Genomic DNA, 24,403 nt, shown 5'->3' with positions numbered 1-24,403 from the left:
AGTTCATTCGAAAACATTGAACAAATAACAGAAGCCTGTAAAGCAATAGTTCAAACCGACTTCAAGCACAGACACGATCAACTTACCCAACATTCTTCGTCAAAAACAAACACTAAAATATAATTTAATATCTTCCCGGACCTCGTACTTGAATATACACCCGAAACAGTACTTGAAAAATCAACCCACAAACTCTACTTTGACAGACATAACCCTTGTAGGTAAGCCTCACAAAACAGCTCAATTAATAGACATCACCATCAACAACGCAAACAATATACAAGACACTATTGCACAAAATTTGTCAAAATACATAGATCTTAACTCTTAGCGTACCGCACTTCCATATGTAACAATTCGAGGAACGTAATGTAACACCACCGTTACATATGGAACAACGACGAAATCCACACGACCTTATTCGATTTCTCGCCTTATTTTGTGAAAACGATTAATACTTACGAAAACTGAACTAATTTTTTTATGTTATGTCATATAATAATATTATAATCTATCTCATATTTGGCATAAAAACAGACATATATTATTAAAGATCCTCAAAAAATAATCATCAATTTTAAACGGATACATAATATTAAAAGCTCTTGTTTTGTACAAGTTTCAACCAACTGAAGTTTGCAAATGCGACTTTAAACTGCGTTTTTAAACTTAAATTTTAATTTTGTTTATTAAATTAAAATGTCCGACGCGTCAACCTCAATTCATTTTTGATATTTCGATTGTGTTTTTTTATACAAGTAAACTTTTCGCAGTCAAACAACAGTTTCATTCACGAAAAAACTCACGCGTAACTTAAAAATGGGCAAACGGCTCTTGCAACCGCAACAGCGAGCGCCACGATACTACTTTTCCCGCATGAGTAATAGTGTCGAGAGTTTATGTCCCGTCATAGAGTTATCTAACTAGTACTAGAATGCTTGTATAAAGACTTGTTTGCTTCTTTTTTGTTTAATTTCTTCAACAGGTCAAGCAACCCTACCGCGTTTTTGATCAACACGTTTGGTAGAGTTAGTTTCGGGTGAGTTTGACATTACATGTCTGAGGATATTATGGTGGTATTGAGGCAATGTGGCGTCGAACGAACATACTATCTCATCATTGCCATTTTATATATTATATACATGTCTTAACTGCACTCTGAAACTGGTTCATTTTGTTTTTCTCTTTTCATGAATCCTATTTCTCCTTTGCGTTTTTTTTGGCTGTATTCAAAGTTGGTTATTTTGATTGTAATGTGTTACTTTCATTGATTTTTTACATTATACATCTACTGTTTCTTATAGTGAATGTTAAAAAAATATTACATATCTCTCTATATTTTAAATGTTTTGAACTTAGTAGGTAATTGCATTGTGTTTTTGAAGTTTCATATTAACACTGGGCTGTTAATTAGGCCATTGGCATTTTTAAAAATTTAAATAAAAAACAGTTTTAAAGGATTCGAACGCGTGTAATTTTAACTGTGTTTTTACATTAGATTTTCGCGTAAAAGTTATAGTTCTATTATTATTTTAGTTAACGGTCTCGCTTTCAGGGAAACTAACTACCAACGAACTAACACGCGTTTTAATCCTTTAAAAGTGTTTTTTTTTTAAATTTAACACTCAGCGTTAATCAATGAAAATACTGTATTTAAAAATATTAATCATTCAATACCAGGAAAAATGCAAATGCGCTGAATCCACTGGTGACTGGTGCATAAGTTTTAATTTTCTGATAATATTGTTAAGTAATTTGTGCATCTCCGATCTAATAATATCTCACTCAAATATAGATTTTTAATAAAATTCCCTTTTTATCGTGTTTTATCATTAATCAATATTAGATTCATTTCATTCAGGTTTTAGTTTTTGCATGAATTGCACTGTGTGGATTGGAAAGCATGAGGTTATAATATAAGACTAATAGATCTCTCTATAATGTCTGATAATAAATAAATAATAGAATGATTAAGGTATAATTTTGTAATAAACAAGCAAACTTTAGAATAATGTCAAAAACTCGCTGCACACGGTGCCGTCAATGAATGCAGTATTGCCGAAATGAAACCAAACTAATATTGATTACACAAATTAAATTTGCAAACAAAATTTATGAACCATGTCGGACGAGAATGCGCGACCTCTCGCGTTCCGTGCCAGCGCTCTTTCACTGAGCCAACATGTGATATCTCCTGACATCCCTCTATTAAGATTGATACCTGCAATATTTGTTGATAAGCCCCTAGTGAAACCAAATTGATTATTGTTCAATAATTTACAATAGTAGATGCTGAAGCAAAAGTTTTTCAAATATTTAACTAAAAATAGGCAGCCTAAAATTATCAGGGTCAAAAGAAATGCCCGATTGAAAAAAAGGTATAACTTTGCTGTATTTCTTGAGGCCAGGGAACACAGCCTCATCTATGCATTCGTTATATATTATTAAAGTGAAACTTTTATTACATCGTCTCAAACTTTTTCGTCTGTGTGTTGCATGTCGCGTGACGGTCGGGCGGCGCCTATAGTTCGCAGCAGCTGACCGTGTAGTGTATAGACTATTACTCATTTTATTATTTCCCATTATCATTCCAATTTTCCAAGTATAAAATTAAGATTGATAAAGCGATTTTTATACCTTTAATGGAATATTATTCCAAAATTTTTTAATTGATTTGACAAAAAGTTCCATTCTTACCGTGGTTTCATAAAACCTCACAATCCCTTTTTACTAATTCATTTACTATAATGTCAAGTATGTTTTTTCAATATAAGTCGAATGGCACCATAAGTCCCTTGGTTTTTTAAGTTAATTGATTTGAAGGTTTTTGGTATATCTCTTTAACATACTAAAATTTCATATAAATGGAACATTCTGGTCTTGAAAGTTATATCGGGCTTACATATATTTAATAAAGATCCAACCCTTCGCCAATTTTGTCCGAAACTTTTATAAACTTACTGATACACTTGTACCCATGCTTTGACTAATTTTTATAGGAGATGTACTTGGGTATTGAACTTTTTCTACTGAATGTAAATTAGTTATGCTGGAGCAGTTGTACATATTATTAATGTTTATAAAAGATTCAAAGCGTTCCATATTTTAGTTTTCTAATTGAAATAAGCAATCGGCCTGCTTAATATGTTCTGGTATTTGCTCCTGAGATGAATTATTTGTTTAATGTTAATATTTAGGTATCAATTTTATACATTTTATGAGACTCAGTTAATTCCTTATTATATTTTTGTAATTTTTGCAGCAACTCTTGATTTTTTTACTTAATTTTGACGAAATGTTTGTCCTAGGAAATGATTATTAAAGTACTTTTTACTTTTTGTTATAAACCTTATGATTTGATATGAATTAGGAGAATAAAGAAAATTAAGAATTAATTATAATATACATCTTATTAGTAAAAGAGTTTTCATTTGTTAAATCTACAATGTTTTGGTTGTTGTTGGACAAGGACGTCCAGAAAAGATTATTTTTAATGTCATTATTTTTATATTATTTTTCTCGTAGATTATTTGAATTGATATAAGTGTACTCATAATAGCCTGTAAGTGCGATATAAATAAAAAAAAAATCAGTTTCGAGAAAAGTATTTTTTTTTGAAATGTCAAGAGTAGAGCACTACCTACCTTAACGCTTCGCTTATGAGGCGTGCAATAAGGCTTAAGCAAACTCGCATCGTAAATATTTCACATTTCCGGGCAATGACACGGTTGCAGTTTTGTACATAATGCTTATCTAGCTTTTCTGTGTAAAAATGTGAGCTCCTGTAGCTTAAACCGGTTTGTTTTGCAGGAAAAAGAGTGATAAAGTAAAGAAGGAGTTGGAGGAGGCGGCACGGGAGGGTGGTAGTAGAAGTAGTATCGGCTCCGGTGGGAGTGCCGATGATAAGATATCTGATGCGATGCCGTACTATAGCACCACGCTGCCCACTACCGTAGCGCTTAGATTTGTAAGTGACATACATGTAATTAATTGAAATGTGTGGCCTACGTAGGTGTTCTATATAGTAAGGTGGACTTTACGTGTCACATGTTTATTAGCTATCAATAGTTTTACTAGACAATGTTTATTTCAACGAAATATACGAATTTCACACTGACTCGTTATCTTAACCAAAGCGACAGGTAAGGTAAATAGCAGGAAAATTTGTATTGTTACTTTTTTTTATAAGGAACAGATGAGTCATTGTTTCACCTGAATATAAGTAGGTGATCACCACCGCCCGGGCTCTCTACCAACACCGAAGGAGTCACAGGACCGTTGCCGGCGTTTGAACGGGTGTATGCACGTAATCGGTGATTGAAATAGTTTTAATTTAAATATATATTAAGGGAATTCCATTCCATCCACAATGTCACACGCGGACTGTTATTGGAGAGTATCGACACCAAGCAAACACTAACAAATGTGTTCAATATCACACTAATGGACAAGCCAATATATATTTTGTTTCATCTTAACGGGAACGGGCACAGCTAGTCGTATCAATAAAGATATTTTTTTTATGAAAAAAAGGGACTAGACGAGCAGGACGTTCAGCTGATGGTAATTGATACGTCCTACCCATTACAATGCAGTGCCGCTCAGGATTCTTGAAAAACCCAAAAATTCTGAGCGGCACTACAATTGCGCTCGTCACGTTGAGACATCAGATGTTAAGTCTCATTTGCCCAGTAATTTAACTAGCCACGGCGCCCTTCAGACCGGAACACAGTAATGTTTACACATTACTGCTTTACGGCAGAAAAAGGCACCGAAAAGGCAAATTTAATGTAATATTTGATACATGTGTAAAGCCAAATATTAAGTACAAAGTGCTAACATTGCATGTTTCTTTTGCCAATGATTTTATTCTTTCTTCTTTCATTGTAAAGTGATTTTGTTACATAGGATGCACATGATGGCGAAGTTAATGCAGTAAAGTGGAGCCCGACCGACAGGATAGTGGCCACGAGCGGAGCTGACAGGAAGGTTAAATTATGGAACGTGTCTAAGTGTAAGTAGCGCACCGCCAGTGGGAGGCTCCATTGCATAGGATGCCGGCTAGATTATGGGTACCAAAACAGCGCCTATTTCTGCCGTGAAGCAGTAATGTGTAAACATTACTGTGTTTCGGTCTGAAGGGCGCCGTACCTAGTGAAATTACTGGGCAAATGAGACTTAACATCTTACGTCTCAAGGTGACGAGCGCAATTGTAGTGCCGCTCAGAATTTTTGGGCTTTTCAAGAGTCCTGAGCGGCACTGCTTTGTAATGGGCAGGGCGTATCAATTACCATCATCTGACCGTCCTGATCGTCTCGTCCCGTATTTTCGTAAAAAAAAACCGCCATCGCCGCGTGTAACAATACAATATTGATAATGGATTCAAGCTGTCGGAGGCAGGCCTCCTTAAAATATACTCCAGATTAATGCTTTTCGATACCTCAGTTTCAAACTATATCAATTCAGAAAAGGTTCTTATGAAGTAATTAGTAGGTTAAATGACTAGTGGCGCTTCTAAAAAAGGGGTATTTTGATGGTTTAATGTATGTGAACTGTTGAATTTTCTTGTAGACTTACAAAAGACTTAAGGCATAAGAAAAAAAAACTACGAGTTTCAGCAAGATTTCAGAGATTTTCTTTGATTGTTACTATGTTGTAACTAAGAGTTTTTTCATTTTTTTTGCTTTTGTATAAATTCACGAGCGACGTTCAGTTCCGTGGTCACTTGAAAGAGAAGGCCAAACTGGCGTCTATAGAGCTTGCCGTAGTCGGTAGGATGAGACAATACTGCATTACAAGCACAGCCTGAAACTATATAAGGCGCAAATTCGGCCTCACATGGAGTACTGTTCTCATCTCTGGGTGGTCGCTCCACAGTAACGCAGTTGACCGCATACAACGAAGAGCTGCTCGAATCATCGAAGGTCAAGTTATCTCAGATCTTGCTTCTTTAGCGTTGCGTAGAGATGTGGGTTATCCCTGCATTTTCTACCGATTTTATCACGGAGAGTGCTCACAGCAGTTGTTGGGGTTGATACCAGCAGCCACCGGACATTACGTCAAAATGCTAAATACCGCCCCCATCACTTTGACGTCTGGCATTCCACGACCTCGCGTTTTGCGAGTACTTTCTTACCTCGCCTTGAGGAATAATTAATTACTCTTACATCACGTGAGCGCTTCTTATGCAAAAGTTTTAAGTAGTTCTATCAGTTACGAATAAAGAGAATAATATTATGGCGCGTGGTGGTGGCGATCACGTAACTTCAGATGACCTGTAGGCTCGTTTGTTGTCATTTTCCCAAAAAAAAATAAATCATAAAAATTATATTCATTAAATAGTAAATATTGAAATAACGCTTTTGTGTTTGAACTAAAAACAATCAATGTGAGTTCTTTTATTTGTCCTGAAATCACGCTTTTGTATTTGGACTAAAATCAATGAATGTGAGTTTTTCTTATTTGTCCGCCGTTCGATCACTGATACTTAGGATTGTATTTGTGTTGACAGTAACGGCGGAGAGCCGCGGCACGCTTGTCGGGTCGAACGCGGGCGTTATGTCCGTGGACTTCGACTCTACCGGCGCGTACCTCGTGGGAGCCTCCAACGACTTCGCGAGCCGGGTGTGGACCGTGGGCGACCAGAGGCTGAGGGTGAGTGTTTCCAGTGTGTTTGTTACAACTGCGTCTGTTACTACTATTATTACTCTGTATAACAAGCAATAAAAATCACTCAAACCGTCAACAAGGACGCAAAGATACAGATCGCCAAATGATAGCAAGAGGCGGACATGTGGATTCTCTCTGCATATTCTTCCGCATTTATCACGGGGAGTGCTCAGAGGAGCTGTTCGGGTTGATTCCAGCGGCCGAATTCCACCACCGGACATAACGTCAAAATGGAAAAACCACTCGCATCACGTTGACGTCTGGCATTCTATAACCGCGCGTTTTGCAAGAAATTTCTTGTCTTGCACAGCCATTTTGTGGAATCAATTACCGGCTGCGGTTTTCACGAACCGATACGACTTAGGGACCTTCAAGATAAGAGCATACCCCACCTTAAAGGCCCGCAACTCATCTCTTGTCACCTGATGTTGCGGATGTCCATGGGCGATTGCCTCACCTCTCCCCATCCAGTTAGTCTCTTGCCCGTTTGCCCCCTCTTATATAAAAAAAACATGCGGTATTATACTTTTATTATTAACATTGAGGGTACTCGTAAATTCTTTAGTTTTTAATGTTCTTCGTATTTCTTAGCACTTAAAAAAATGTTTTTTACGGAATTAATATAAATATGTATGTAGTTTTAAGTTGTTTTTTTTTTTGATATTACAATTGTATATTTTTACGACCCTTGTACGCGGTATGAGTTAAACTCAAATAAGTTTATGGTTTGTTCAAGAATTGTAAAATTGTAAAGGTGATTGCTAATAATAAATAAATAAAAAAAACGACACAAGTAAGCCTGCTACATGCTTGCGATAAATAAATAACTCAATCGCTCTACTGGCTATCACGGTCACATCAGATTGTATAACGCCTGGAGGGACACCTCGTTGTTACTATACGTATATCCCATATTTTTTTAATGTAAGAGCTGCATTTCAATTGTAATCTGGGCCGAAAGTGCGTTCTCATTACCTACAACAAATGGTTTATCGTCAGAAATATATCTATTCTTATTCTTATTATAACTTAGTGTCTTGAGTTCGCTTTCGTTGTCGAAGCCATGATTGGTGCGTAGCGTGTCGTGCTATCCGCAATTGAGAACATATCTGTTCGTTGTACTGTTGAGTAGTATTGTTTCATCATCATCATCAGCCGGAAAACGTCCACTGCTGGACAAAGGCCTCCCCCAAAAATTTCCACGACGATCGGTCCTGCGCTGCCCTCATCCAACGTATTCCGGCGATCTTGACCAGATCGTCGGTCCATCTTGTGGGTGGTCTGCCAACAGTGCGTCTTCCGGTACGTGGTCCCCATTCGAGGACTTTACTGCCCCAACGGCCATCTGTCCGTCGAACTATGTGCCCTGCCCACTGCCACTTCAGTTTCGCAATCGTTTGGACTATGTCGGTTACTTTGGTTCTCCTACGGATATCCTCATTTCTGATTCGATCTCGTAGGGAAACTCCGAGCATAGCCCTCTCCATTGCCCTCTGAGCGCATAGTTAGTGACCACGTCTGTGTACCGTAAGTCATCACTGGCAATACACACTGGTTGAAAACCTTCGTCTTTAGACCGCAGTGTCTATTTGGGACGAGAAGATTTTACGGAGCTTTATTGTTTACTAATTAATATATATATATATCTAAACAGACGGTCACTCATAAATTCAATTCGTTGCGGTGCCGTGCGACTCACGTGTGCTGCAATAATTACTGTTATTTTCGACCTGTTGTACATAACTTTATCATTATTATGGTATATTATTAAATTATGTATTTATAAGTTAATATTAATTGAAGAGGATAGTAATATTTTTCTATCATGCCGGAAAATCCTCTGTGGTAATAAATAAATAAAAAAATATCAGCAAAATAATGAAAGGCGAGTTAATAAAAGCAAGCGACGAAGCAGCACGGCAGCAACACAACACCGTTCTGACCGATGTCTATTATGTTGTTATATCCGAGTCCGAGACATCCGCCTAACACAGAGATTATCTTAAATTGATGCTTTATACACGACTCGAACACTGCCAGGATAATCTCGTCACGATATTTAGAAAATCTGCTCGAGTGCGAATTGGATATACTGTTTCATAACATAGAGTTAAATGATACTTTTTAAAACTATATTATACGAGCTGATGCACGCGACTTCGTCCGCGTATGTAAAGGGTTTTTTAAAAATAATAAACATGTTTGGAATTGAAGATTATCTCGGGTCCTATTCCAGTTCCGGTTCCATATTATATGAATCTTATTTCGAGGAATATTGCTATGGCAAAGTAAACCTACTATTCGTATAGTTATAGCTCATCGACGTGAATTTCAATTATACATATCCCGCGGGAACCATGGATTTTTCGGGATAAAATGTAGCCTTTCCCAAGCTCTAGTCTATCGCTGTACCAAATTTCATCAAAATCGGTTCAGTACTTTTTTTTAAATAAAAATAAGGGATGAGACGAGCAGGACGTTCAGCTGATGGTAATTGATACGCCCTACCCATTACAATGCAGTGCTGCTCAGGATTCTTGATAAACCCAAAAATTCTGAGCGGCACTACAATTGCGCTTGTCATCTTGAGACATAAGATGTTGAGTATCACTTGTCCAGTAATTTTACTAGCTACGGCGCCCTTCAGACCGAAACACAGTAATGTTTACACATTACTCTTCACGGCAGAAATAGGCGCCGTTGTGGAACCCATAATATACCCGGGTTCCCGAGCAAAAGAGCCTCCCACTGGTAACCCTCCACCCTCCGGCGTAAAAGCGTAACAAGCTGACTTACATTCACATTTATAATATTAGTAAGGATTAGTCTCTCACTTCAACTAGGTTAGAGTAAATATGTAACGCATTATTCTTTTTATAAACAAAGTGTTGCAAATCAACACGGTAGCTACGCTTGGTGTTTACACTCATGTGATACTATTGTCATATATTTGATAATAGTATTACTATATATGATAAACCCACATTCGTGTTTTAATACCCCATATTACACAACAGTTGCATAAATAACTATAACATTATCGAACAGGATTTCCATTATTTAAAACAAAGCACAGCCCATGTTACTCATAACAAACAAACAAAAATACAAATATTTCCCCTTTATAAGCTACTGCTTATAAAGGTACCTACTTAAAAAGGTATACCTACTAGGTACAAGATATAAGAATACATGATGGGAAATATCCGTAATGAGTTTGAAACTTGTCGCCTCGGACAGCCAGGTTGTGGAATCAGCTGCCGGCTACAGTGTTAGTAGCAGGAGACCTTCAGGCTAACAGCATACTGTGACCTCCGAGGTCGGTGACGCGTTTCTTTGCTGTCATTTAGCTGTGACTGTGGCGTTCACACACTGGGTCTCACATCCATAACTCATTTGCCCCGTTCCATATAAATAATTGTAAATTTAATTTAATACTGATTTCGCTTGCCATTAATATTTTGTTTCATTAACGCAAGTACGTATCTACTACACGTTATAGAAATGTCTTACTTATACCTTTAAAAAAATTAAAACTATAATTATGTAATTATATACATATAAACGTATCTTTTATACAAAGGTTTAATGTACAATTAAGTTTATAATTACATGCGCTTCAATACTTTAAAAAGTATTTTTATTAAAATATGAAGCTTGAAGGATATATAATACCACATGATTGGAAGGATATGAAGGATGATGATTTACCACACAAAGGTTTTTTAACAATTCTTTTGAATAACGTTATACTTTTGTTTTGAACATTTTCTGGGATATTGTCCATATTCCACAAAAAAGACTTGCCTACTCGACTTAGTCGAGTAAGTAAGTAGGCATTATATGTTTATATCTGTTCCTGGTGTTAACATTATGGTTATGACAGTTTCTAGCAAATTCACTTATGTGCATATGAACATAAATTACATTATTAAGAATATATTAAAAAGCTACAGTCAAGATGATAATATCTTTGAATTTTGCTCTCAATGATTCTATAGGACCTAGGTTATAAATAGCGCGAAGAGCACTCTTCTGCAGCACAAATATTGTATTAATATCGGCAGCGTTGCCTCATAGCAATATACCATAGGACATAATACTATGTAAATATCTAAAGCATAGTAGTCGCGCCGTATCTATGTCAGTTAATTGTCTAATCTTTTTAAGTGCGTATGCTGCAGAACTAAGTCTGTCCGCCAATCCTTCAAATTGGGGGCCCCATTGTAATTTGGAATCTAGAGTAATGCAAGAAATATAGCAGATTCTGGGATCTGTGCAAGCGCGTTGTCAATTGCCGCTTGAACGCAGCCCATGATATGATCCGTTTCTGCGGTGCCACTATGGGACCTGTAGACACACGCATAGATGCGGACGCGGCCCTCGCAATCTACACGGAGCCAGAGAGTAGACAGGTCCCTACACTCAAAATTGCCGAGACGGCATCAGCAGATATCCTCCCTAACGTAAACACATACACATACATGAGACAAAAAATATCCTCAATTTTGTACCCGGGGTACGTTAAATATGATGTACAGATAGGTCGAAATATCTGCGACTCTGGAAGGAAACACAAGGCCGGCTTCGTCGTCTCAAGGTGGTGGTGGGCGGCGGGCCAGAATGCTCGGGAGGGATTCTCCGACTCTGGTAGAGCCGGTCCCCGCCTGGGGTAAAATCTCTTTAAGGACCGCTGTCATATTCTGGTGGAGGGGCGGAGTACTTCACGCTGTTTTCTGTGCGAGTGAGGTAATTAAACTCGGATGAATCTGGCTGTGCTGACGTCCTGAGTATGAATGATTGTGAACTATACGATACAATTAAACATCCCCCTACAACTCAAAAACAAAAGAGAATGCACGGTGATCGTGATGCATGTGACCGCAACGCCTTCAACTTAATGCTATATGAAAAAATGTTATACTTAGTTCAAAATTATTTAGGTCCTTCTCGTTTGTAACCTAACATTGCATGTTTTCTATTAAACAATCCTCCAACTTAAACTATCAGTTCCTAATGGATATGATGCCAACAGGATTGTGACCCCGGAAATGAGAAACAATACTCAAATTGATTTCAGCGAATAATAGATACAATCTGTATGTGAAGGGGTGATTGATCGGGTGCGCCGTGTGCCATACCTGTTTAATCCCGTTTTGCAAATAAGGAAGTGTCTGTCATGTGCTGGTCGATGATAATGCGGTTCAATAGCCGTGACAAATGAACATCTGCCACCCACTGTGGACATTGATACGCGTGATCGTAACATTTTGTTATTAACGAGAGCATTAATGTTCAAATTGAAGCAAACGATCATCGTAATGCAGTGTCTACTGCAGCTAGACAACGCTGCGGTTCTGCGTAATGTGCACTTTACTCTTGCACAAATGAATATTTATTACAATAAACTTAGCATCAATGTTGCGTTTAATACATTTTCGCGAAAATGATCACTATCTTAATTATTACAATATGTACTTAAAGCGTCACAGGTTGAACCGGTAAGGATCGAATCGCTAAAAGTAGAACCCTTTTCGATCTTTTAAATTGAAATATGTTTATTCAATATATGATATCACTTATTGAAAATCAAAAACAACCACCCATTCGAAAAAGTATGCCTCAGACCTGATAAGAAAGGGCGCAAGAAACTCAGCGGTAAACCGACTTGAAAAAAGTGGGAGGTTCACAATTCCAGTGGGTGAACCGATTTTCATGATTCTCTTTTTATTTGATTGCTGGTGCTTCCCATGTGTTTACACAATCTAATTAATTAATCTAATCCTAGTTACGATTATTGTTATTTTTAGAGCCGGTGTCAGCCAAGGTAGGTTTGTAACTACTTGCATACATACGATTATAGGTGAGATGTGCTTGAGTCGCACGCGCTATGTGAGTGGGCGAGACGAGAGAATGGGGACGGGAGGACATTCCACAAATAACAATAATTGTAACTAAAATATCACACATAATATATACGATACAATCTAATCTTATTCTAGCTACGTTTATTGTTATTTTTGGAATTGTTATAAGCCCTGCCCATTACGGGATAGTTTTAATTCACTGCCCATAGCAATGTACCATATGAAATATACTATGAAATTAACTCAAGTAAAATTGTCGCGCCGTATCTATGTTAGTTAATAGGTGCTCCATTAATTTGGAATCCAGTGTTAGAAATTAGAATACTACCCAAATAAAATATATATATATACTCTGTTGAATGTCATTTTGTCTGCGTGAGCAAGATCTGTAGACGATTCTGTACCCACACAATTTGCACAATTCCCGAGCACGAGTAATCTACATCATAATGAGGCGAAATGGATCGGGCGTCGTGATCGCGAAGCGGCACTGGTACACAGTCGCGGGCCGCCGTCGAGGCTGATTTACAATCTGCTAACAGTTTGTTGATTCGCTCTCAGGCTCGCGACTATCAATGTTTGTCATTACGCAGCTACTGCGTTGCGTTATTCATGGTGCCTTGTTTTACCTACATTGTATGTTGGAACGTTAATTTCAATCAGAATTGCGCTGATCACAGTGAGATGGCGGATTATCACAGAGTAAAAGCTGCCTATTTTCGTGCTTATTTCTGGCTTCATCATGTTCTTAACTGAATAAATACACGTTCGATATTTATGTTTCATGTCTTACTTAATTGCGTAGATAATCAGCCTTTATTTTCCGAGTAGCATTGGTTAGAGCGCTATTCACGTTAGGATTTAAACAACATCGTTGTAAGTATTGATTGATGATTTGATTAGTGATCTAACTGGGATATTTATCTTATTTTTCAAGTTGAAGAAAGTAAACTCGTAGCAGCTTATAATGTTGTGGTTTCCAGAATTCTTAGGGGCGTTGCATAGTAGCGGGCGGCTCGTATCACTTACCATCGGATCAATAATAGCGGACGGCTCGTATCACTTACCATCGGATCAATAGTAGCGGACGGCTCGTATCACTTACCATCGGATCAATAGTAGCGGACGGCTCGTATCACTTACCATCGGATCAATAGTAGCGGACGGCTCGTATCACTTACCATCGGGTCAATAGTAACGGACGGCTCGTATCACTTACCATCGGGTCAATAGTAGCGGACGGCTCGTATCACTTACCATCGGGTCAATAGTAGCGGACGGCTCGTATCACTTACCATCGGGTCAATAGTAGCGGACGGCTCATATCACTTACCATCGGGTCAATAGTAGCAGACGGCTCGTATCACTTACCATCGGGTCAATAGTAGCGGACGGCTCGTATCACTTACCATCGGGTCAATAGTAGCGGACGGCTCATATCACTTACCATCGGATCAATAGTAGCGGACGGCTCGTATCACTTACCATCGGGTCAATAGTAGCGGACGGCTCGTATCACTTACCATTGGATCAATAGTAGCGGACGCTTCCTATCACTTACCATCGGGTCAATAGTAGCGGACGGCTCGTATCACTTACTATCGGGTCAATAGTAGCGGATGGCTCGTCTCACTTACCATCGGGTCAATAGTAGCGAGAATAGTATAGATAAATATCACAGAAATTTCCTTAATTGAAATTCGTTTCAATAATGTTCAACGAGAGAGCGATATGAGCTCCGTGTGACGATTAGCCTCGAGTGCTAGTATGTCATGCCATAGCAACAAATGAGTAACTAAAAGTATTGTCCGCTTGTATTATGCGAGGCCTCGTTTTTCTTCCCGGAGAAAGTGTGTGCTAGTTTATATTGAAAAGTACGTTGGCATTTACCACAACAATAGGATCGTTTTGAACTAAACGTTTGAAACTAAAAGTACTACCAGACGCGTCAGCTCTGTTGGTCTACCTCCTCCGGCTTCGACCGTAACATTTACGACAGCCTAACATGACAAATGCTGTGCATTATAATACGCACAGTCATGTGGTTCAACAATGAAATGGTATTGATAAACATGGTTTATCCATGTTTGGACATGTATGAATCGCTGACTTGGGGCTTTGTTATATTTTCGATTTCTACGAACTTTCACTCACTTCACAAACAAACAGATTCCATCTATGTTGTTGAAATTTTGATAACTTCCATTATGGGCGATATTAAACTCTGACCTATCTAATTTAATTCTATGAGTGACATTAGATTTGTAGAAGTTTGCATTCAAAAAATTTAATTCTATAAGTGACGAAGTATGTGAGTTTACAGGCGGTCAGTAGCATTATATCTGCCTGGCGGTGGTGCCCTTGCTAACAATTTTAAAAGAAAACTTTTTCCATTCTAAGTACTGGGATAAAGTACAACATCCTGTAGACACACGGGCCGTCACTCGAGGCCGTTTATGCACTCCGAGCGCGGTCAATGGATATGGCGAACGCACGAATGCTTACCTAGTTCCTCGCCTAGTTAATGTAATATTAAGAAAACACTGAAATGATACTTTTTAAGTTACTTAAAACAAATATATATACACAATATATTTAACTGGCACTAATGTTCTGTACCTAGATTTAGTTTTGTTAGTATATATTACAAAACCGTGTGGTTTTCTGATGCTAGCTATAAGTGTTTTCGTTTGTAAGCTTTATAAAAAAACAATTTACAACCGCGGCACTTCTGTTAATAGAACCTATTTAGTATGGCAATATCAATACAAGTAATGAAATAATCGCTATTCCAAAAACGAGACTCAGTAAAATACAAAATTCTTTTATTTTGTCTCAGTGTGCAGTTCATTAATAAAATTCCAAATAATATCACATGTCTAACACCTAAATTCAAAAAAGCCTTATTTAAAAAGCCTTTATAAGGATAAAGAAGTGTGGAAAAACAGATGCTCCTGTCATCCTGCTAATAATAATTCTTTATTTTAAGATTGTATAATCTTATGAGTGTAATATGAATATGTATATGTATCGCACAAAATTTCTTCTGGGTACATTAGGCTACAACTCCCTCGAGGTTAGGCGAAAACGACAGCAGCTCACAGTTATGTGCAGAGTTCTGAGAGGTGATATAGATGCGCCGAGTTTGCATGTTGAGCTATGTAGAATCTTTGTACCGGACAATTACTGTTCGAGGCGCAGGCATAGATTATTCGCGAGTCCGACATAACGTACTGTGGCTCGCACCAACTCACCTATACCGGAGGTCTCTCTCTGCTCTCAACGCTCTTCTCGAAGCCAACCCTGCTTGTGATTTATTTGCGGATGGATGGCAGACGATTTTAACAGAGTGCTTGCGCTTTTGTGAGAGGAATGGATGAACGGTATTTGGATGTTAATTAATTTTTAGTTATTTACAGTAAACTTTGTTTTTAACTATTATTTGTGTAATATGTTTAGTTTGTAATTAATTCTTACTTTAATATTGTAATTGGCTTACGCCGTTTTATTAAGGTATAAATAAATAAATAAATAAATAAAAATATATTCTTTTGTTTATAAAGAATCCACTGTAATTGCATTACATAGAATCATTAGCCTGCTTTGTGAGTATAAATTTTGTAACTTTGTAGTTATCATGCGTAGGTATGCTGTGACATGGTTCGGCATACTCACTGAATGGCATTGCTTGCGGCGGCGTCATGTGCCGGGTCGTCTCCTTCCTCAAATATGTGCCAAGGGAACGATGGCTCGTCCATGCGTCAACTCGTGAACGGGTGCTGCTTGTGGTGCCAGGTCGACCAGTTATAGTTAATAAATCATTGTATTTGTTGGATGCGATTACTAATTGTGACAGTAATCACGACTACCATGTTCAGGAAGCATCCTTACACAAACAATGAATTCTAGCTCTAGTGGTTGATGCATCCAATATTTAATTATTTATTACTTTTTATGAAATAATTTATATTATTTAGCAGCACTTTAAATACTAATTCGTTATGTATATTATAGCCATTGTTAAATGCTCTCTTTGATTGAAAAGAGTGGCCGTTGAGTTTCTTGTATGTTCTGTTTGAATAATGTTTATTTAACTTTGACTTGGCTATGAATATGTTATATTCCGTGCAGGCATATAAAACATGGAAGCATTTCTTACGCTTTAAAATAGCGCAACTTAAACTATCCTGTAGTGGGCTGGGCTTAAAAAACTGTCTTGACACGCGGATCAGTTCGGTTAGGCGAGTGAGCGCGATTGAAAGTCTGTCAGACGAGATTTTTTTGAACAAACTGAACAAGGATTTTTCAATTAAAAATGCCTTCATGCGTTGTTATGTCGTGTAGGAATTATACGAATCTTCATCCCAAGCGTAGTGGCATCACTTTTCAAGTGTAAGTACACCATTTACGAGAGAATACAATAAAACTTATTTTTTCCCCACCTCGATGAAAAGCTGTCTTTTAGTCCATGGTACGAGGGACAAAAGTGGCCGATTCTCTCCCGGCAATATGACTATTGTCCCTCGTACCAGGGACTAAAAGCAAGCTTTTCATTCAGGTGGGGAAAAAAATCGTATACGCACCACGTGAGATAAGTAGGACATTGCCACCCGCGATTGTCGTATGATATTCAGTCTATAGTCAATATTTCGCGGGTGAGAATGACCTACTTTTCACCCTAGATACGTAATATACTATTATAAGACGGATTGCATTATGTATACAGTGTAGGAGCACATTTTACTAACGATTTATTATACACCTAAAAGATTTTATTAAGTTACAAACTCACTTTATTTTTGATTTTTCCTTCTCATGGGACTTGTGGCCGTTTTTTGTTTTTTTCTGTAATTTCCTTTTTACTCTTTGAAACTCTTTACTTTGTTATAAAAATGTGTATGTACTAAGTAAGTGCCTAGACGCAAAATCATCAAAACATAGTGTTTAAAACTGGGCTTTTGGGCGTTGTATTGTATTGTATTGCAAACAGATTTCCAAACACCGTTTTGACGATCTGGTTGTTGAAAGAGACCTTTTACGGTTTCTTCCAACAAATCCTGATCGACCTAGACTCAATACCAATAACACTCTTATTTTATGCATTGATAGTTTACTGTATTGAGACTTTATTGTGTAATACGTGACTTTTTGCGCTAGTACTCCGTCCTTTAATGCAGTAATCCTTGAAACGCTAGTACTCCGTCCTTTAATGCAGTAATCCTTGAAACGCGAGTACTCCGTCCTTCAATGCAGTAATCCTTGAAACGCTAGTACTCCGTCCTTCAATGCAGTAATCCTTGAAACGCTAGTACTCCGTCCTTCAATGCAGTAATCCTTGAAACGCTAGTACTCCGTCCTTCAATGCAGTAATCCTTGAAACGCTAGTACTCCGTCCTTCAATGCAGTAATCCTTGAAACGCTAGTACTCCGTCCTTCAATGCAGTAATCCTTGAAACGCTAGTACTCCGTCCTTCAATGCAGTAATCCTTGAAACGCTAGTACTCCGTCCTTCAATGCAGTAATCCTTGAAACGCTAGTACTCCGTCCTTCAATGCAGTAATCCTTGAAACGCTAGTACTCCGTCCTTCAATGCAGTAATCCTTGAAACGCTAGTACTCCGTCCTTCAATGCAGTAATCCTTGAAACGCTAGTACTCCGTCCTTCAATGCAGTAATCCTTGAAACGCTAGTACTCCGTCCTTCAATGCAGTAATCCTTGAAACGCTAGTACTCCGTCCTTTAATGCAGTAATCCTTGAAACGCTAGTACTCCGTCCTTCAATGCAGTAATCCTTGAAACGCTAGTACTCCGTCCTTTAATGCAGTAATCCTTGAAACGCTAGTACTCCGTCCTTTAATGCAGTAATCCTTGAAACGCTAGTACTCCGTCCTTTAATGCAGTAATCCTTGAAACGCTAGTACTCCGTCCTTCAATGCAGTAATCCTTGAAACGCTAGTACTCCGTCCTTTAATGCAGTAATCCTTGAAACGCTAGTACTCCGTCCTTTAATGCAGTAATCCTTGAAACGCTAGTACTCCGTCCTTTAATGCAGTAATCCTTGAAACGCTAGTACTCCGTCCTTCAATGCAGTAATCCTTGAAACGCTAGTACTCCGTCCTTTAATGCAGTAATCCTTGAAACGCTATCAAGAAACAGAAAGCTGCTCGTGGAGACCCTGCAGTGGAGGACTTAGGTGCACGTCTGATCGAGATGTCAATATTATCCGTTCAGACATGTTTAGTAACCACCGTCTTACAGTTGTCCCATCGCGAATACACAAAGTGTAAGTTTCCATGGAGTCTCGATAATAGTCTGGGCGGGTATAAGTTCGGAAGCTCTTAAAGAGTTGGTAATTGTCAACAGCCGACTAAACGCCCATCGATACATCGAATACATTCTCCAGCATCATGTTGTGCCCTATTTTGGCTTTATAGGTTTCGAAGAATTTCTTTTGATGCACGATAATGCATGCCTGCACGTCGCTCGACGTGTCGAGGACTGCCTTCATGCAGTAGGTATACAGAAATTAGTGTGGCCAGCTCGCAGTCTAGACTTAAATTCAATAGAGCACATCTGGTACATGCTGTAAAGAAAGATTAGGTCCGGTGTCAGCCCTCCACAAACCCTTAACCATCTGCGCAATGTAGTGAATCACTGCTTGGGAGACCATTTCGAAATTGAACATTAAAAACATGATCCAGAGCATGCCTGACCGGATGCAAGCAGTCATTAGAGCAAGAGGAGGATGTGCACGTTATTCATAGTAAAAAAATGTATAAAAAGGTTAATTTGTTAATGTTAATTCGGGTCAGCTAGTTAAATATAATTCCAACTATTCTTCACCTCTATATTATATTATTAAAGTTTTGTAGCAGATCGGATTGTAAGCTTGCGAACTCTTAAGTATTAAATTCATGTAACAGTTTAATAAATCTGCCACTTGAATCAAAGGAATTACGATAAGCAAATTATTATAAGCGTGTTCTAAGGCTAGCTTCATTTAAATAACGCATGTAATCGTGTTCCTCATTATATTGGGCCATTTCTGACTTGTAGTCATATTTCATCTAGTCCGATATGCCGGCTCGCGGATATAATCTAATTATTTATTGAATAATACCATGACAATTTATTACAAGTCATACTGATTAAATTTAAAGCAATCTGTACTTTGGTATCTGTGCTCTTGTGTACCTACTATAATTATATTTAGTAAATAATTATTCTTAAATATATACATTAATTAAATCCGTGTTAACACTAAACACTCATGAATTGCTGAAGAGCTAGGACCATCGTTATGCGATGTTGGAACTTCGGGTATTAAATGATTATAAGTCTGACTGCGATTATAAACTCTTTTTTTACGCTATTCAACTACTTATATATTAATTGGAGAGATGAGTGTGTGCATAGGTGTATAAAAGTGATACACACACTACAGCTATTTTCCCGGAAACACTGATGATTTAACCTCATCATCGTATCAAAATTTTCAACCATTAACCACAAAGTATGAAAGAAATTATGAAAAGAAAGGAACTAGGCATTAAGATAAAAAAATACATTTATTCTCCTCTACATCACATACTATGACTGTGAATTCGGGGCTATGACAAAAAATGTCAGAGAGATATCGGGCAAAAAACAAAACTTACAGACAACTTATTATGTATCGACCAACTAAAATGGTGATGGACTCGAAATTTGCTCCGTTATCAGCAAGACAAATAGGGCACACAAGTGACTAACTAAAATATCGCTTTATTTGGGAGTACGAGTTCTCCCGTGACACAAGTGCCGCAGAATCAGCTAGAAGTATTAACGATATGTGCGCTCGTGTCGAAAAAGATAAACACCGTACGTTTTTGGTTATAATGTTTTAGTTCTGGAAATATCGACCTCCAAATGAACCCCGTGGACGGTAGGAGACCAATGTGGATAATGAAGAAGTACGCTCAAAAAAGTTACTTGTGAGTGTTTGGTGGAGTCTAGTGCTAGTCGTTCACAGCTTTCTAAAATCTGGCCCAATTATTACGGCAGATATCTATTATCAGCAACAGAAAACCATGATGGAAGAACTAGCTGCTTAACAACGAGGATGGTGGCCTTAGACCACTGCTACTTCTGGACGACGCTAGACCTACTGCACAACAGATGGGTGCTAAATTACTTTTCTTGAATCTTACTATATCTCTGACAGTGAGCTGGCATATCTCATATGGTTTTTGGAATTGGACTTCCCAAAAAGATGCTACGTGTACACATTAAAAGACCAAATTCAAAGAGGATGTGTAACAGGGTTTTAACTGCACTATTACAGAATGTACATGCTCTACAATTTCTAAGGCTTAGGATTGAGTGGTGTGTGTTAAGTCTGATGAGTCCCGTTAGGATTCTGGTTAGGATGTGGAAGTTTTCCCTAATTAGCCCTACTGTCTGATATGCAGCCTTATTAGATACCGTCGTTTGATAGGACGATATCCAAGACTGTTATGGTTATATGATGCGGGCTATACTATTGTATGGTTCAACTTGCGCGTTCGGTGGCGCTTCATTTAATTCTATAACGACCCTTTACTAAGCTTTATACTATATATTATATTTTTATACGTTACAAAGTGGTCCCGACCCAGCACGGTTGCTGGTTTTCAAACCAGCACTGCGCCTCCCGTCGCTCCCATCATCCGTTGTGCCATTTGGTGACTGTATTTATTATCAGACGATTTACAGATAATATTTAAAGCCTTACAGATTTTTAGTGTGCACTACTACGTACTAGCAAGATTAAATTGCTAAATTCTTTATATGATAATGGCTAATGGAGCGCATAATATGTTGGCACGTGCTACGAGCGTCGCGTGCGCGGGCTGCGATCTAATCAGCCGCGCCGCCGCCGACGCAAGCCTTCACACCGTCACAAGTGATCGTCCAGCTGTGAGAGCACATCTCATCTGATTTGCGTTTTGAATACCGCTGTAAATGTTTATCAGCTGGTACGTTTCGTGAATCAGTAACTAGCGTCCATCTTGGATTACGCGAGATATTGGACGTGTGGACTTTTTTTTAACGGACATCGAAAAAAGGAAGAGGTTCCTTATTCGACTGTATTATTTGTATGTTTGTTACCTCAATCTCCGCCGTTTATGTTTTTTTAATAATAAATCAAGCATCTGTATACAAAATTCTCGTTAGACGTCCCGTTCTAAATGTAATCCGTTTCTTAGATTGTAATGATCACTTTGTTACATTGATTAAATGATTGTCCTCCGATACAACTACATCTAGTTACCCAGTCTCTATTTACCAAGAGCAAATGTAAAATGGAACTTGATTCGTGGTTAAGATGAAACAGAAAACTTTTTGGAACACTCCTCTCAAACCTCATTTACACTCACGCCCACACCCATTCACCCACTCGCCACATTAAACACTGAACTGAACAAAATGATATATAAACAGTATTTGATTTGATATGTCCTGCATAGTTTTATGTGTTTTGATTTTAATATCAAAAAACCAATTAATTACTTAATTATATACTAGACACTTTATGCATGGAACACATTGACATACAATAAACAACTAGACTCACAATCCCGCTCAGAAATTGTCTGAAGCAAAACTCTGCTTACGCGTCTATTAGGCAGAGTTTTCGTTCAGTTGTGTTTCGACCGCGCTTTGAATACAATGCCACGCAATGACATACTTTGTCATGTGCGAAAATCTGTCCGTCAGAAAAGAAAGGAAGGAAGTAGAAGAATAATATTTATTTTGAAACGTTTAGTAGGTACACTTAAATACAAAAGACTTAAAATAAACTCAGAAAGTTCCCCCCTTCCCTAATTTGTAAATAGGGAGAAAAGAAAGGGAAACGCCTACAATACGGTTCTGGCACTCGCCGGCCGCTGCTATGGCATGCTACGCTCGGCTCGTTCGTTGTGGTAACGTTTCTAACATAACTTGACCAATAAATTTTTTATTAATTGTAGTTGATAGAACTTTTACTGTTTTCAATAAATTGACGAAAAAAAAATCTATCCTATAAACGGATAAATACGTAAATTAATCGCTACATGAGAGTTGGCATGGCTGCGGGAGGCTATAAGCTGAACACGAAACAGAACACAGGAACATTCACGCAGCTACTGTAGATCGGAATAAACAATACAGGAAATAAACGAAAAATCATTATTGTTTCTTTTTTTAACTGGCTTTACCACTCCGGGTTTTTTAGTCAAAACATTAGACAAATTTTTAGGCTTTTCTGGCTAGATCTTCTTTAAGCTTTTGTATGGTTTATACCTATATATTATCATCTGCATAAATGTGAAAATTGCAGTTCTGTATATGGCTTTTAATATCAGTAGTGTTTAAAATTAAAAGAACAGCTTATCCAAACATAAAAAGAATGGAGTGTCGTATTTCAGGTAAGTGCTCCTTTAAATTAACAAAATTGTGTAACTAACGTGACGTTTTTAATTATTTTTCTAAATACAATAAATTATAAATTACATTTCAATTGCTAAAACTAAATGTTCTTGCTTTCTAACGATCGTATACAATAACCCCCGTATTCATAATGGTCCGCTAACTTTAAACAGCCGCTAAGGAGCATTTTTTCTCATTCTGACTTAGGTCAATAGAAGAAGACAGAGTGAGAATTAGCAATGCTTTAAGTTAGCAGACTATTATGAATAAGGGGGTGAGACTTTGAACATTACTGCCACGAATCAAGGTGTTAATTTGAATGGATGTCTTAATGCTATCTGCACGAGTGTATACTTACTGTGTGTACGCCGCTCGTACATTTTTTGACGACCTTTTAATGAGCTTTTGGGAGTTTAGTTGTTTATGTACGTCAATGATGTAACATTATTCAATTCTGTATCTGGAGCAAGGCCTTGTTAAAACTACATTTAATTTTAATTTTCTTGCTATCGTCGTTTCACTGTTTGTACTTCGCCTTGTGTTATTGTTCCGAAATAAATATATTATTATTATTATTAATGATTGTTTTCAGTCTTCTCCTACTTCCATCATATTTTTTATCCAAGTTCTCTTATTTTTAATTTTATTGTAATTTTATTACACCAGAGAAATCACAGAAACGTTGCCAGCCTTTTAGGAAGGTGTACGCGTTTTTTATTCTAGTTACCTATACCTTATCGTCCAGGAAACACAATGCAAGGAAGTTAGTATGGTTGTATGTAAAATTCCTTGAATCACAGCAGCACAACCATGCCCTACTAGAATTTCATGTAAACCAGTCATAAAGAACTGGATTACCCAACTGGTAAGCAAAATGGCTGTCCAGGTAGTGGTGAATACTACCGTGACAGCTAAAGTAGTTAGAGGGTACGAAAGGAGTGAACAGCCTCCTAAAGAGGTTGAATGAAAGAGGAGACGAGACACCACTATCGGTTTTGCAGATTACCTGACAATACTAAATAATTAAAAAAGGACAGTATTAATCCTTTTCATAAACAAGAGGATGTTACCATAATCATAGCCACCAAACTTATTTTTTTACTTACTTACTTAATTTTTACTTTAATCTTCCTTCATAATTAACTGAATTGGGCGAGCCATATCGAAACCAAAACAAAGAAGGCCTCATATTGCTTTTTAAAACTGTTAAAGGCTAATTGGTAAAAGAAAGTATCACGACTAACGACAGTAAAATCTAAACATCGGAGTCTTCAACGCTTAGTGATCGTAGCGGCTACTGGATACATGAGAACCTATCATCCGCGCTTGAGTTTGTCTTGAATATTTAGATTTTGTCGTACAGGAAGAGGCAAAGACAGCCTTAAGACTGAGGGCAAACGGATTGAAGAAACAAGACAGAGAAACCACATATTCCA

The 24,403-nt window shown here is 37.8% G+C and overlaps 1 protein-coding gene across 2 annotated transcripts in view; it reads left to right on the top strand.

Annotated features, from left to right (window-relative positions):
• The window catches only part of LOC126965681 (autophagy-related protein 16-1), a 222,834-nt gene that overhangs the window by 11,857 nt on the left and 186,574 nt on the right, over window positions 1-24,403 (top strand). For both annotated transcript variants that reach the window (XM_050809408.1, XM_050809409.1), the window contains exons 6-9: window positions 986-1,039; window positions 3,811-3,967; window positions 4,909-5,014; window positions 6,513-6,655. In XM_050809408.1, the coding sequence (XP_050665365.1) occupies window positions 986-1,039; window positions 3,811-3,967; window positions 4,909-5,014; window positions 6,513-6,655 (460 nt within the window). The remainder of the gene's footprint in view (window positions 1-985; window positions 1,040-3,810; window positions 3,968-4,908; window positions 5,015-6,512; window positions 6,656-24,403) is intronic.

This window comes from Leptidea sinapis, chromosome 8 (assembly GCF_905404315.1).
Source record: "Leptidea sinapis chromosome 8, ilLepSina1.1, whole genome shotgun sequence".
NCBI lineage: Eukaryota > Metazoa > Arthropoda > Insecta > Lepidoptera > Pieridae > Leptidea > Leptidea sinapis.
The sequence above is the reverse complement of the archived record's forward strand: the minus strand, read 5'-3'. Positions and strand labels throughout refer to the sequence as shown.